General features: G+C 41.0%; 1 protein-coding gene across 1 annotated transcript in view; it reads left to right on the forward strand.

Annotated features, from left to right (window-relative positions):
* The window catches only part of SLC27A2 (solute carrier family 27 member 2), a 42420-nt gene that overhangs the window by 27815 nt on the left and 2599 nt on the right, over nucleotides 1-12006 (forward strand). Inside the window, exons 5-8 of the mRNA XM_025998691.2 lie at nucleotides 2463-2657; nucleotides 5852-5942; nucleotides 6297-6495; nucleotides 7993-8090. Of these exons, the coding sequence (XP_025854476.1) occupies nucleotides 2463-2657; nucleotides 5852-5942; nucleotides 6297-6495; nucleotides 7993-8090 (583 nt within the window). The remainder of the gene's footprint in view (nucleotides 1-2462; nucleotides 2658-5851; nucleotides 5943-6296; nucleotides 6496-7992; nucleotides 8091-12006) is intronic.

Below are 12006 nucleotides of genomic sequence, written 5' to 3' on the forward strand. Positions count from 1 at the left end.
GGGTCAGCAGTGTGGGGCCAGGAACAGGGTCTCTGAAAAGCTGACACTTACTAAACACAGTGCCTTATAGATGGGTGACCCTGCAATTCAATGTCCAAACGGGGACACTTGAGAGTGAAAGGACTATAATTAATAAGCACTTCAGGATAACATGAATTAATCAGGACTGGCCCTGGCAAACCAGACATATGGCCTCCCCACTTAAGGGTACTTCGTAATCATGAATAGAATACAGATAGTCTCCAACTTCTGCTGGTTAGACCTATGATTTTTTTACTTTACCATGGTGTGAAAGTGACACACACTCAGTAGAAGCCATATGCTGAGTTTTGAATTTTGATCTTTTTGTCCAGCAATATAGAGTACAATCCTCTCTCATGATGCTGGGTAGCTGCAGTGAGCCACAGCTCCCAGTCAGCCACACGATCACAAGGGTAAACAGCCAATACCCTGAAACCATTCTGGTTCTCGCTTTCAGTACAGTATTCAATCAATTACATGAGGTAGTCAATACTGTATCATAAAATAGGCTTTGTGCCGGATGATTTTGCCCAGCCATAGACTTATGTATGTGTTCTGAATATATTTAAGGTATGCTAGGTTAAGCTATAATGTTCAGTAGGTTAGGTGAATTGAAAGCATTTTTGACTGATGACCGTTTTCATTTATGGTGGGTGTATTGGAATGTAATGCCATCAGAAATAGAGAAAGATGTATCGATTCAGTGATCTATGGACCTAGGGAGCTGATTAAGAGAATAGGTTCCCACTCAGTCAGAACGTCTAGGTTCATGAAGTTTTAAAAGGCTTCTCAGGTACCTCTCCTGAACACCCTGATTAAGAATACTTGCATGAGACTCCTGGGCTCTACACATTTCCTCCTCAGAAAGGCCACACAAGGGGCCCAGTTTTTACGAGTGACCAGTATCTGTCCATCTCATTGGTTAGGACTCCTGAAGAAGCTTCACCACCTTAGTTTCAACCAAGGAGCTACTCAAAAATGAAATGCATATACACTGCTCCCCTGACCCGTTGCCTCCTCTGGCAGGGAACTCAGTTCAAGCTTTGTTTTGGTTTGGTTTTGAACTGTCATATCAAAGGCTCTCCCCTTACCGAAGAACCACCAGTCTCCCTATTACAACAGCTCTTTTCAAAGAGGAACTCTTACTCTAAAATAACTTCACAGTGATTTCACAGAATAGGAAATAATGTAGAAAATGCTCTTCAGAACATTTGTCCTTATAAGCAAATTGCTGTTCAATCAAAGAAATTCACACTTGATATGAGAGTCCTAGTTACCAAGCACCTCTACCCGTTCCATTCTGTTTCCTGCTAAAGATCATAGAATTACAAGATTTTCAAGTTAAAATTATACTTGGGGTACCTGGGTGGCTCGGTTCATTAAGGGTCTGCCTTCGGCTCAGGTCATGATCCCAGGGTCCTGGGATCAAGCCCCACATGGGGCTCTCTGCTCAGCAGGGAGCCTGCTTCTCCCTCTCCCTGCCACTCCCCCTGCTTGTGCTCTCTCTAGCAAATAAATGAAATCTTTAAAAAATAAAATAAAATTATACTTATTCACCTTTCTCTCCCACTAGACTGTAATCTCCTAGAGGACATAAATTGCTTATTAATATAAAATATCATTTAAATTACCATAGATTTGGACATATTTGCAGGGGCCTCATAAGTGATTGCGGTTAAATGGAGAGCAGCCTGGTCCTAATTCCACCTCTGTTGGTGACACAAGCTCTCCTTCCAGTTCTTACACTCAAAACAATTTTTCCTTGGCGATTTTTATTTATAGCAAAGCATATTCCTCCCAGGCCACCTGAGGCAGCTGGGAGCCAGCTTCCTCTCTCTCTCTTCCCTTTCCCAATCCCACTGGGACAGTTTCATTGTCATGGTTCAGTGTTACCTGGTTCTGTGACCTCAGGGTCTTATCTGCTAAATGATCAAGAGTCTTCTCTCCAATCCCCTGAGGCCCTAACAGTAATGACTGTAGAAAATCATTCTTTCTCCTAGTGTTGTGTTCCTTGTTTTCTGCTTCTTTGTCAAGTGAAGATTGCTGCTTCAGAGTGTCAATCTTTGATAGAGATCTTTCCCATATGGTCAATTTCTGGCAATTCATTGAGATTCACCAGTCCCATCAAGAAAGCAATCAGTACATTATTCTAGCTTCAGACTGAATATAGATTGAATGCTGGCATCACTTAGTTCTATAAAATTATCTCACCTTGCTTTTCAAAAGTCCAAACAGGAAAAGCCAAGCCTTTTGGTTATTAAATCAGAGTCCTAACTGCTAGCCCAAGCTAGGTCAGCTGGTGGGGAGAAAGCATTATGTGCATGAGTAACAGAAATGGTGAACTCATAAGCAACATAAATATGTGGAAATGTAAAGGCAATTACTAGTATATAAGTACAGTCTCCAAAGTGGTTTTAATTTGGTCTCTCCTCCGACCACAGAAACCCAATGATCGTGTCCATAAAGTGAGATTGGCAATAGGAAATGGCTTGCGAGAGGATGTGTGGAGGGAATTCATCAGGAGATTTGGAGACATTTGTATTTATGAATTATATGCTGCCACAGAAGGCAATATTGCCTTTATGAATTATACAAGAAAAATTGGGGCTGTTGGGAGAGTAAACTACCTACAGAAGGTAAGTACACCGAAAGACGAAGCATATGTAGCCAGTTTTCAGAATATGGAGACTTCTTAAAAGCTGTGTCATGATGATGTTATTAGAATTTCATGCTGCATCAAAGCCATGGCCAATCCGTGTAACCATAAGAGAGGTCTGCTCATTCTCTATGACATGAGCACAAAATGACAGGGCCCTTTAACTTAAAATCTTAATTTCTCTTAATAACAACCTATTATGCCTTTGCTGTCTGCAACCTATGTGAGGTCGACTGATGCCATTTCTACATACAACAGAACACCAGAAGGCTACTAGTTCCGTAAGTTCACCACACACTGTGAAATGTGGTATTTCTCTTTCATCGTTCTGTGTGTCACAATCACCTGGGGGAACTTTTTATGTAGAGGAGAGCAGGGTGCCATCCCCTTGAGCTTTGGATCCAGTTGTTCTGAGGCAGGGCACAGGCATCAGTGCTTTTCAAACGCTGTGGCCCCATTATTAGGAACCACAGTTTAAACCTTCAAGAGAACTAGAAGACTATGTTGTGCTATGTTCTAAGATCTCACAAATGTTTGTGTTTGCCTGAGAACTCCACTAGAAAGATATTTCCCATTTTTAAGCCAGCTCATGTAGCAGTCTCTTTTCCCTTTCAGGCATTTATTGCCTGGAGTCTCCATATAATCTCTTTGCCTTTTTTGTGTGTTTGAGCAGTCTTCTGGGTGATTTTCAAAATTCCAGGAACATTCGGTAAAGGCTGAGCCTTCCCTGGCTTGAGCAATCATTGCTGTCATTATGCCACTGGCAGCCCTTCCTGCCTGACCATGAACAGATACACCAAAGGTCCCAGGCAACTTGTGTCCCCAGGAGACTGATGGGCTGAGTACAAAAGATAGTTATCTGTGTGCAGAAGAGTTCTGCCTTGAGACATCAAATTTTGGCACCTTGTATACTAATTGAGTGACCTTGAGCAAGTCACTTATTGTTCCTTAGACCTCCATTTCATTGTTTGTAAAACAGAGAGAAAAAGAGAAAATGTAGAGCCTAGTGCCTGACACAAACTGTATAATAAGGGAGAAGGGTTATTGAAAGAACCCAGTTAGGAGCACCTGGATGACTCAATGGTTGAGCATCTGCCTTTGGCTCAGGTCATGATCCCAGGGTCCTGGGATCGAGTCCCGCATTGTGCTCTTCACAGGGAGCCTGTTTCTCCCTCTGCCTATGTCTCTGCCTCTCTCTGTGTGTCTGCCATGAGTAAATAAATAAAATCTGAAAGAAAGAAAGAGAAAGAAAGAAAGAAAGAAAGAAAGAAAGAAAGAAAGAAAAGAAAGAAAGAAAGAAAGAAAGAAAGAAAGAAAGAAAGAAAGAAAGAAAGAAAAGAGGGAGGGAGGGAGGAAGGAAAGGAAGGAAGGAAGGAAGGAAGGAAGGAAGGAAGGAAGGAAGGAAGGAAGGAAGAAAGAAATTAAATAACAGGAAAAAAAATCCTTAAAGGATACAGCCCAATGCCTGTCCTATAATATCCATGAATAATTATTAGCTGTAGTGATTATTATCATCCCATTTGTTACATTCTGGCCTTATCTCAAGGCGTTCTGAAGCCCAAGGAACCACTCTGACAGTGACAGCCAAACATCAGCTACACAGGTCCTGCCACTGTCCTCCACACCTGTACCATCCAGTGTACTAGCCACTAGCTACATGTGGCCATTTATATTTACATTTTGTAAATGAAATTCTTAGTTCGGTTCTTCTTTCATGCTAGCCATATTTCAAATGCTCAGTAGCTGCGTGTGTTTAGTGACTACCATGTTGGGCAGTATAGATGTAGAATGTTTCCGTTATCACAAAAAAATTGTACTGGGCAGCGCTTGCTACAGGCCGAGAATCTATTGCTTACTCCCCACTGGAACCATGGCTGATAAGGTCAGTCTTTAGATAGTTTCAGTTCAACTTGCACCAGCTCAAACTGTGGGGACCCAGGTTTAATGCAGTTCAGGACATAAAAGGTAGAAAGCTGAGTTGATTGAGACACAGTACAAGATAATCCATGTTATTACTATTGACCCTCAAAAAGACAAGTCACAAGGAAACTTCTGTTTTACACTAAATCTGACAACCTTAGAAGTTGGTGCTATATGTTACTAGTTCTTTGCTTCTCATCCATTCATTGCCATGTCTTATTGTCAGTTTTTCTGCTTTAAACAAGAAAATATTTTTTAACTAAAAAAAAAAAAAAAAAAAAAAAAAAAGGCAGGGGAAGAAGATGCCCCTGCAGCTTATGTGGAAAGAAGCTTTAGTTATTACCTCCAAATTTTTTTACCTTGCAAATAAACAAGATCTAACATTGGCTGACTGTGAATGCTGCTTGCTTTGTAATGGCTGTCTGCTACAATTAAAATATATGATTGGTTAATTTATCATATAGACTTAAATATAAGTTTGAAATGGACACAGTCTTCCTGGATAAGAATTACTTCTAAATACTGCCATACTTAGTAGAGAAAATAATAGTAGAGAATATTAATAGAGAAAATACACTCACTACTCTTACTGAACTACATAAGTTTATTTTTTTAAGTGAACTACATAAATTTAAATTCTTATACCATTGAAATGTATATGTGAAATATGGTGGAGTTTTAATCATTTTATAGCCATGGGCATGAAATAATTATACCACTGAACTTTAAATATATTGGAAAACTTATGGAAATGTGAAACAGAGGCATACAGGTTTTTAAAACCCACTTATGATACGCCTACCCAATCACATATATGAGAGTGATTTTACTTTTTAGGGTATTTTTAGAGACTTTTTGGGGTATTGGAAATGTTTTATTTCTTGGTCTGGATGGTAGTGACATGGATGTGTCCATGTATAATTTTATCAAGTTGGGCATTTAAGATATGTGTACTTTTGTACTTCGTATATATGCTATATCACAATAAAAAGGAAAATATGTGAAGGAATTTATATTTAAAATGATATACTTTGGGGCCCCTGAGTGGCTCAGTCAGTCAAGCACCTACCTTCTGCTCAGGTCGTGATCCCAGAGTCCTGAGATCGAGCCCCACTTAGGCTCGCTGCTCAGCGGAGAGCCTGCTTTTCCCTACCCCTGCTCGTGTGTGCATGCACTCTCTATCTCTCCCTCTCTCTTTCATAAATAAAATAGTTAAAAATGAATAAATAAAATGATATGTTTTAATTTTGCTAGAAAGTCATATCTTATGATCTAATTAAATATGATGTGGAGAAAGATGAGCCTGTGCGAGATGGAAATGGATATTGCATCAAAGTTTCCAAAGGTATGGGAGAGTTTTGTTCTGAATGTTGCCACTATACATAGAAAATGAGATCAATATTGTGTCAGCTTTGTAAATGATTCATAATAAAGGTAACTGAAAATACAACTTGAACAACATTGCACTACATTTTTCTGAGGGTATTTTAATTACAAAGAAAGTCTTTAATTTTTTCATTGTTGAAGATAGACTTAGTACCAGCCCCTGTAAGGTTAAAAAATGGTATTTGTAGCAGGTTTAAGGGCCATGTGGGAAGATGTCCATTTTTTAGTACATGGCAACAGTTTTAAGAGTATGCTAATAATAAAATCTGTCTACTGCTAGCCCATAAAATAACAATGTGCTTTCTTCTGTCAGGTGAAGTTGGACTCCTTGTTTGCAAAATCACACAACTTACACCCTTTAGTGGCTATGCTGGAGCAACTACTCAGACTGAGAAGAAAAAACTGAGAGATGTCTTTAAGAAAGGAGACCTCTATCTCAATAGTGGAGATCTCTTAAAGATTGACCATGAAAATTTCATCTACTTCCATGACAGAGTTGGAGATACTTTCCGGTTGGTTTCTTTGAATTATTGAACCAAAAACAAACACATGCACAATTTGGCTTACTCCTAAATTGGAATTGCATTCTACTTTGGCTATGATGCTCCATTTCCTTCTATCTCTTGGCACACCAGTTCAGCCTTCTATATTCCCAGAAAATAAGGAACAAAACACAGGAAGTGTCACTCTGCAATGCACAGATACCTTAGTTGAGCAACACCAGATGAGAAAAAGGCAGAAAACCTGTGCCCAATTTTTGGTAGCCTAACAGTCCATCCAATTTCTCTCACTTATCCTCAGTTATTACCAGACAGTCACAGAACAGCCAGGGATTTTCACACTGTTTCCAATCATGGGGCCTTTCTTCAGATAAAGTCAAATGCAAACTAAAGTTGAACTGATCTAGTTGAACAGGAGGTGAGGGGTAGGGGTTCTGAGCCCACATGTTTTCCTCCATCCCACTCTCCATCCCTAACCAGGTGGTCTCCTACAGAAACCTAAGTCAGCACCATGAATTTTGAAAGTCATTATCCTAAGACTATAAAAGTAAATCCCAACAACAGCATGGTCCTCCATCCTCATGACTCTTCGGTTGAATCAGATTCCTTCCTGTGTAATCTCCCTGAGGCCAGGCCCTATGCCAGCTGGTTCCCTAGCACCAGCACCACCACCTAGCACAGTGCTTAACATGCATGATTACTCTTTGCATGAATGAATGAGGAAAGGATAGAAGCTGTCTGGCTATAGTAGGAAGAGCAAGAATATGAATGTGGAAAACCAAGCTCCTAGGCTTGCCTCTACACCTGACCAGCTGTGCTATTAAGGCAGGTAACCCTTCTTAACCCCAATGCCTTCACCCATGAAATCAGGGTTTCCAGTAGTCCTCAGGGTTCCATGACTCAGGATCCATACCGTGATTTTATGCTACCTTCATGTTACTAAAAAGATAAATCTGGGAAATCTAAAGAATTTTTAAACATAAGACAAATTTTAACTCTTTATTAGGTGGACAGGTAGCAATTGCTTGGGCACTAACATTATCATCTCCCTGCAAATAAAGTATATCTCCTAGGAAAGTCTTTCCCATTGCCATGAGACCCTGAAATACAAGGATGAAATTCTATTAAATTGAAATAAATAGCAACCGAAGTTAGTAAGGAAAGTGAGCGATCTAAACACAACAAAAACTCATAGAGATTTATTTTTCATCTCCTGGGCCTCTCTTCGGCCAAACCTGTATTTCAACGTGAGAACAACATCATTCTTTGTATCATGTTTCATGTCATGAGATTGGAATTTCACATTTTATTATTTAGTCCTAGGCCTTTGTTTTTTGTGTCTCAAACAAGATCCCTCTCCCATGACTATGTTGAGGGGACTTGGGGCAAGAGATGGGAAAATGAGTGCAGATACCCTACAGAGGTCTGGGGGAAACACCACCTGCTCTGTCATCGCAGCCTGGGCTGGGGACCAGCAGGAACTTGCACTAACTTTGCCTTTTCTTCCAGCTGGAAAGGGGAAAATGTGGCCACCACTGAAGTCGCTGATATAGTCGGACTGGTAGATTTTGTCCAAGAAGTAAATGTTTACGGAGTGTCTGTGCCAGGTATGCATAAAATATCTTATGTCTATGCCTAAACCCATATAATAACTGAACATAATTTTAAACCCAGGGCAAAGTTTGTCATCGCTCTTGCCTGCCAGCTAGATTGTCAAACAACTCTTTCAGCCACCTGGAAGTAAAGGATTGATGTCTGGTTTACATTCCATTATAAATCAGCCAAGTCAGTACATCTAAAACTGGCCTTCTGTGGTTCAGCGCCCCAGCTGTTCTTGGGCTCTCAGACAACCCAGATCTCTCCAAGATGCAGGGTCCCACGCTGCATTTGGTATACCTCGGGAAAAGATGTGTCAGACTTGACAGCTGGGAAATGGTATTTGGAATTGGGAGTCACAAATAAAAACAAGTATAGTTGCTAGGAGAAAAAACTGAAAAGGAGCTGACTTGCCAAACTTCTTTTAAAACCTGTGCTTGACCCCAGCCTACCTCAGTGAGCTTCAGAATCATCACACGGTGTCACCAAGCCTTCATCTGCAGATCCACTTGCCAGCAGAGTGGGGAGTGCTGAGGTCTGACTTTGAGTCCTGCTGGCTGTTTGACTTCAGGCAAATCACTAAAATTAGGGGTAATACCAGCCCTGCACTTGAGATTGTCAAGAAAACTCATTCAATTACATAAATACTAAACACATATTTACCAGATATATACCTGAGTGTTGTCATGAGAAGAAAGCATTTTAATTATACATGACAGAGGATTAAAACATCCAAATCACTGTCTAAATATAGGTGCTACGGGATATTATTAGCACTCAGTATTTGGAATTCTCAACTATTTTCAAAACGGAAATCTCAAAGTCTCTCTTTCCTGAGTTGTGATGGTTTCACATGACCTTGTGCTTTTATTTTTTAAAGAATATTTGAGACTTTCTCTGCCTGTTCCTCTCCTACCCTATGACAATAGCACAATAGAAAGTTCAGCCACAAGACACCTGGGTGGCTCAGTGGTTGAGTGTCTGCCTTTGGCTCAGGTCATGATCCCAGGGTCCTGGGATTGAGTCCCACATCAGGCTCCCCACAGGGGGGCTGCTTCTCCCTCTGCCTGTGTCTCTGCCTCTCTCTGTGTGTCTCTCATGAATAAATAAATAAAATCAGAAAGAAAAGGAAGAAAGAAGAAAGAAAAAGAAAGAAAGAAAGAAAGAAAGAAAGAAAGAAGAAAGAGAAAGAAGAAGAAGAAAGAAGAAAGAAGAAAGAAGAAAGAAAGAAAAAGAAAGAAAAAGAAGAATAAGAAAGAAGAAAGAAAGAAAGAAAGAAAGAAAGAAAGAAAGAAAGGCCACATCTCAGGTCACAGAGTGTGAGGGGTACAGAATGCTTCTTGTGTTGGAATTTGGGCTGAATTAACACAAGGACACATGTCGTGGTTGTCAGCCATCATAGCATGCTGGCCTTTCACAAGGCCCCACCTGAAATCCTGCGTGCACTTCTAAATGCTGAATTTTGGTAACAACACAAAAGGATGGGTATGAGAAGGTGAGAGAATCTGGAGGAATGGAATGGAAGGATCACACCCAGTGCTCTTCAGGGTGGAGTCCTTGGACTAGTAGCAGCATCACTCAAGAGCTTGTTAACAATGTGATTTCTTAGGCCGAACTTGAACCTACTTACTGAATCAGAATCTCTGGGGTGAGGCCTGGGGAGCTGTGTTTTAATAAACCCTCCAGTGATTCTTAAAAACAATGAAATCTGATTTGGGGCTAATAAAAATGTTCTAGAACTAGATATGGGTGATAGTTGTACGATCTTTTGAATGTGCGAAATGCCACTGAATTGTACACTTTAAAACGGTTAAGATGATCAATTTTATGTGTTACCACAGTTTTTTAAAAAATACTAAAGTCAAAAAATAAAAAATAATAATTAATAAATAAATAAATAAATAAATAAATAAATAAATAAATAAAACTAAAGTCTGAGAAGCACTGAAGCCTCATCTGGCCAACCATCAGAATCATCTGAGAAACTTTTAAGTTTTTATTTATTTTTTTTTAATTTTTATTTATTTATGATAGTCACAGAGAGATAGAGAGAGAGGCAGAGACACAGGCAGAGGGAGAAGCAGGCTCCATGCACCGGGAGCCCGACGTGGGATTCGATCCCGGGTCTCCAGGATCACGCTCTGGGCCAAAGGCAGGCGCCAAACCGCTGCGCCACCCAGGGATCCCTAAGTTTTTATTTAAATTCCAGTTAGTGAACGCACAGCATAGTATGAGTCTCAAGTGTACAATATAGTGAATCAATGAGAAACTTTTTAAAGCCCAGATCTAATGGATCAGAACCTCTGGGGTTTGGAACTCAGACTCTTCATGTCTTCTTTTAATCCCCAAGCGATTCTAACAGCCAGTAAGATTTGGGAGTCACCGATCTAGAACAAAAAGAAGAGGAAGCTAACGGTTTTCAAAAGATTGTAAGAAATCAGGTAGAACAAGGAGCAGGTGTGCAACATCAGAGAACAAAATTTAGCCTGACACATCCCCTACAACCAGAGACTAACAACAGAGAAGGCTCCCTCCTGAGGAGGGGAATGCCCCACCAGCTGGGGTGTGTAAAGGAGCTGAATGTCCATGTGAGATCCTGTGAGAATTCTTTTAGCATTGAAAGATTAGAGATGAATTGAGAAGTGTCTCTCAGCTTTCAGATTCTGTGATTCTCAATGCCACACCTGCTGCTGGCTGCCCTGCCCAGCACTCAGCCAGCCCCATTCCAGTGAAATGTGGCAGGTCTATCTAGAATAAGCCAGACTACCAAAGTGGTTCTCAGTAGCAGACAGCTCAGCAAGACCTTCCCACATCTCAACTTTGAACCAGGAAGGTACTCCAAAGTTTGGGTCCAGTTGACTTCTATTAGGTGTCACAACAAAGCCTCCCAACTACTCTCTAGAACATTTTGTTCTCAATAGAACTTTATGCAAGGATGAAAATGTTCTATGTCTGCACTGTCCAGTATGGTAGCCAGTAACCACCACATGGCTGCTAAGCACTTCAAATGTGGCTAGTGCAACTGAGGAATTGAATTTTTTATTAAATTTTAGTATAATTAATTTTAATAGCCAAATGTAACCAGTGGCTACCACCCTGGACAGTGCAGCTCTAGAGAGACTCTGGCCAGAACAACTGTAAACTGGAACCTTCTTCCCTCTGGAGCTGAACTAGTCCCAAACCAACCCCTGGGACCCGGGGCAGAGACCTGAGACCCAACTGACCTATTGGTCTCTCAGTTGGGCATTGCCTCTGTCAGAGCAAGAGGCAAGGAGCCAGTCAGTGCCGAAGATTTCCATTGCATCAGCCTCTGCCTTGATTCTAAAAGAAGCTTATTAGAGACATTTGAAGTTCCTGAGATGGGTGCTTTCGAGAGAGCTACCAAGGATCCCTAGAGAAAGAGGGCCCAGGGCCCTGCCTCTCTCCTTCAGATAAGAGGCAAATTGTATAGAGGTGCATTTCCTTTCTTTTAATGTTTCCTCTGGTTTCCTTTCTTCTTTAGAGCCACGGGTAAACACACCATCACCATGGGAGAGGTTACGAAATCAGGGGCCCAAGTGACATAGGACCGCTCCTTCCGCTCTCTGATTACAGCTAAGTAGTTCAGGAAAGCAGACCTAGCCTCCCGCTGGGTGTGCTGGCTCTGGTAGATGTCTTAATACCTAATTACCACCATTCTTACAAGAAAACAGTGTAGTAATTGTTCTAAACTCCTCCCCACTTACATTGCTTCCTGATGGGAAGGAAAAAGCTGCCCAATCTTCTCTCTCAGTGAAGACACAGCCTCTTTGGAAATAAAGCTTATCAATGGGAAGGTCCGCAGCAGTTCACCCTTGCACCTTCTGTCACCCTCCCCCCCACAGCTTCTCTGAAATGCAGAGAGGCTAACCTATCAAAAATCTTGATTAAAGGCACCTGGGTGGCTCA

This window comes from Vulpes vulpes, chromosome 15 (assembly GCF_048418805.1).
Source record: "Vulpes vulpes isolate BD-2025 chromosome 15, VulVul3, whole genome shotgun sequence".
Classification (NCBI taxonomy): domain Eukaryota; kingdom Metazoa; phylum Chordata; class Mammalia; order Carnivora; family Canidae; genus Vulpes; species Vulpes vulpes.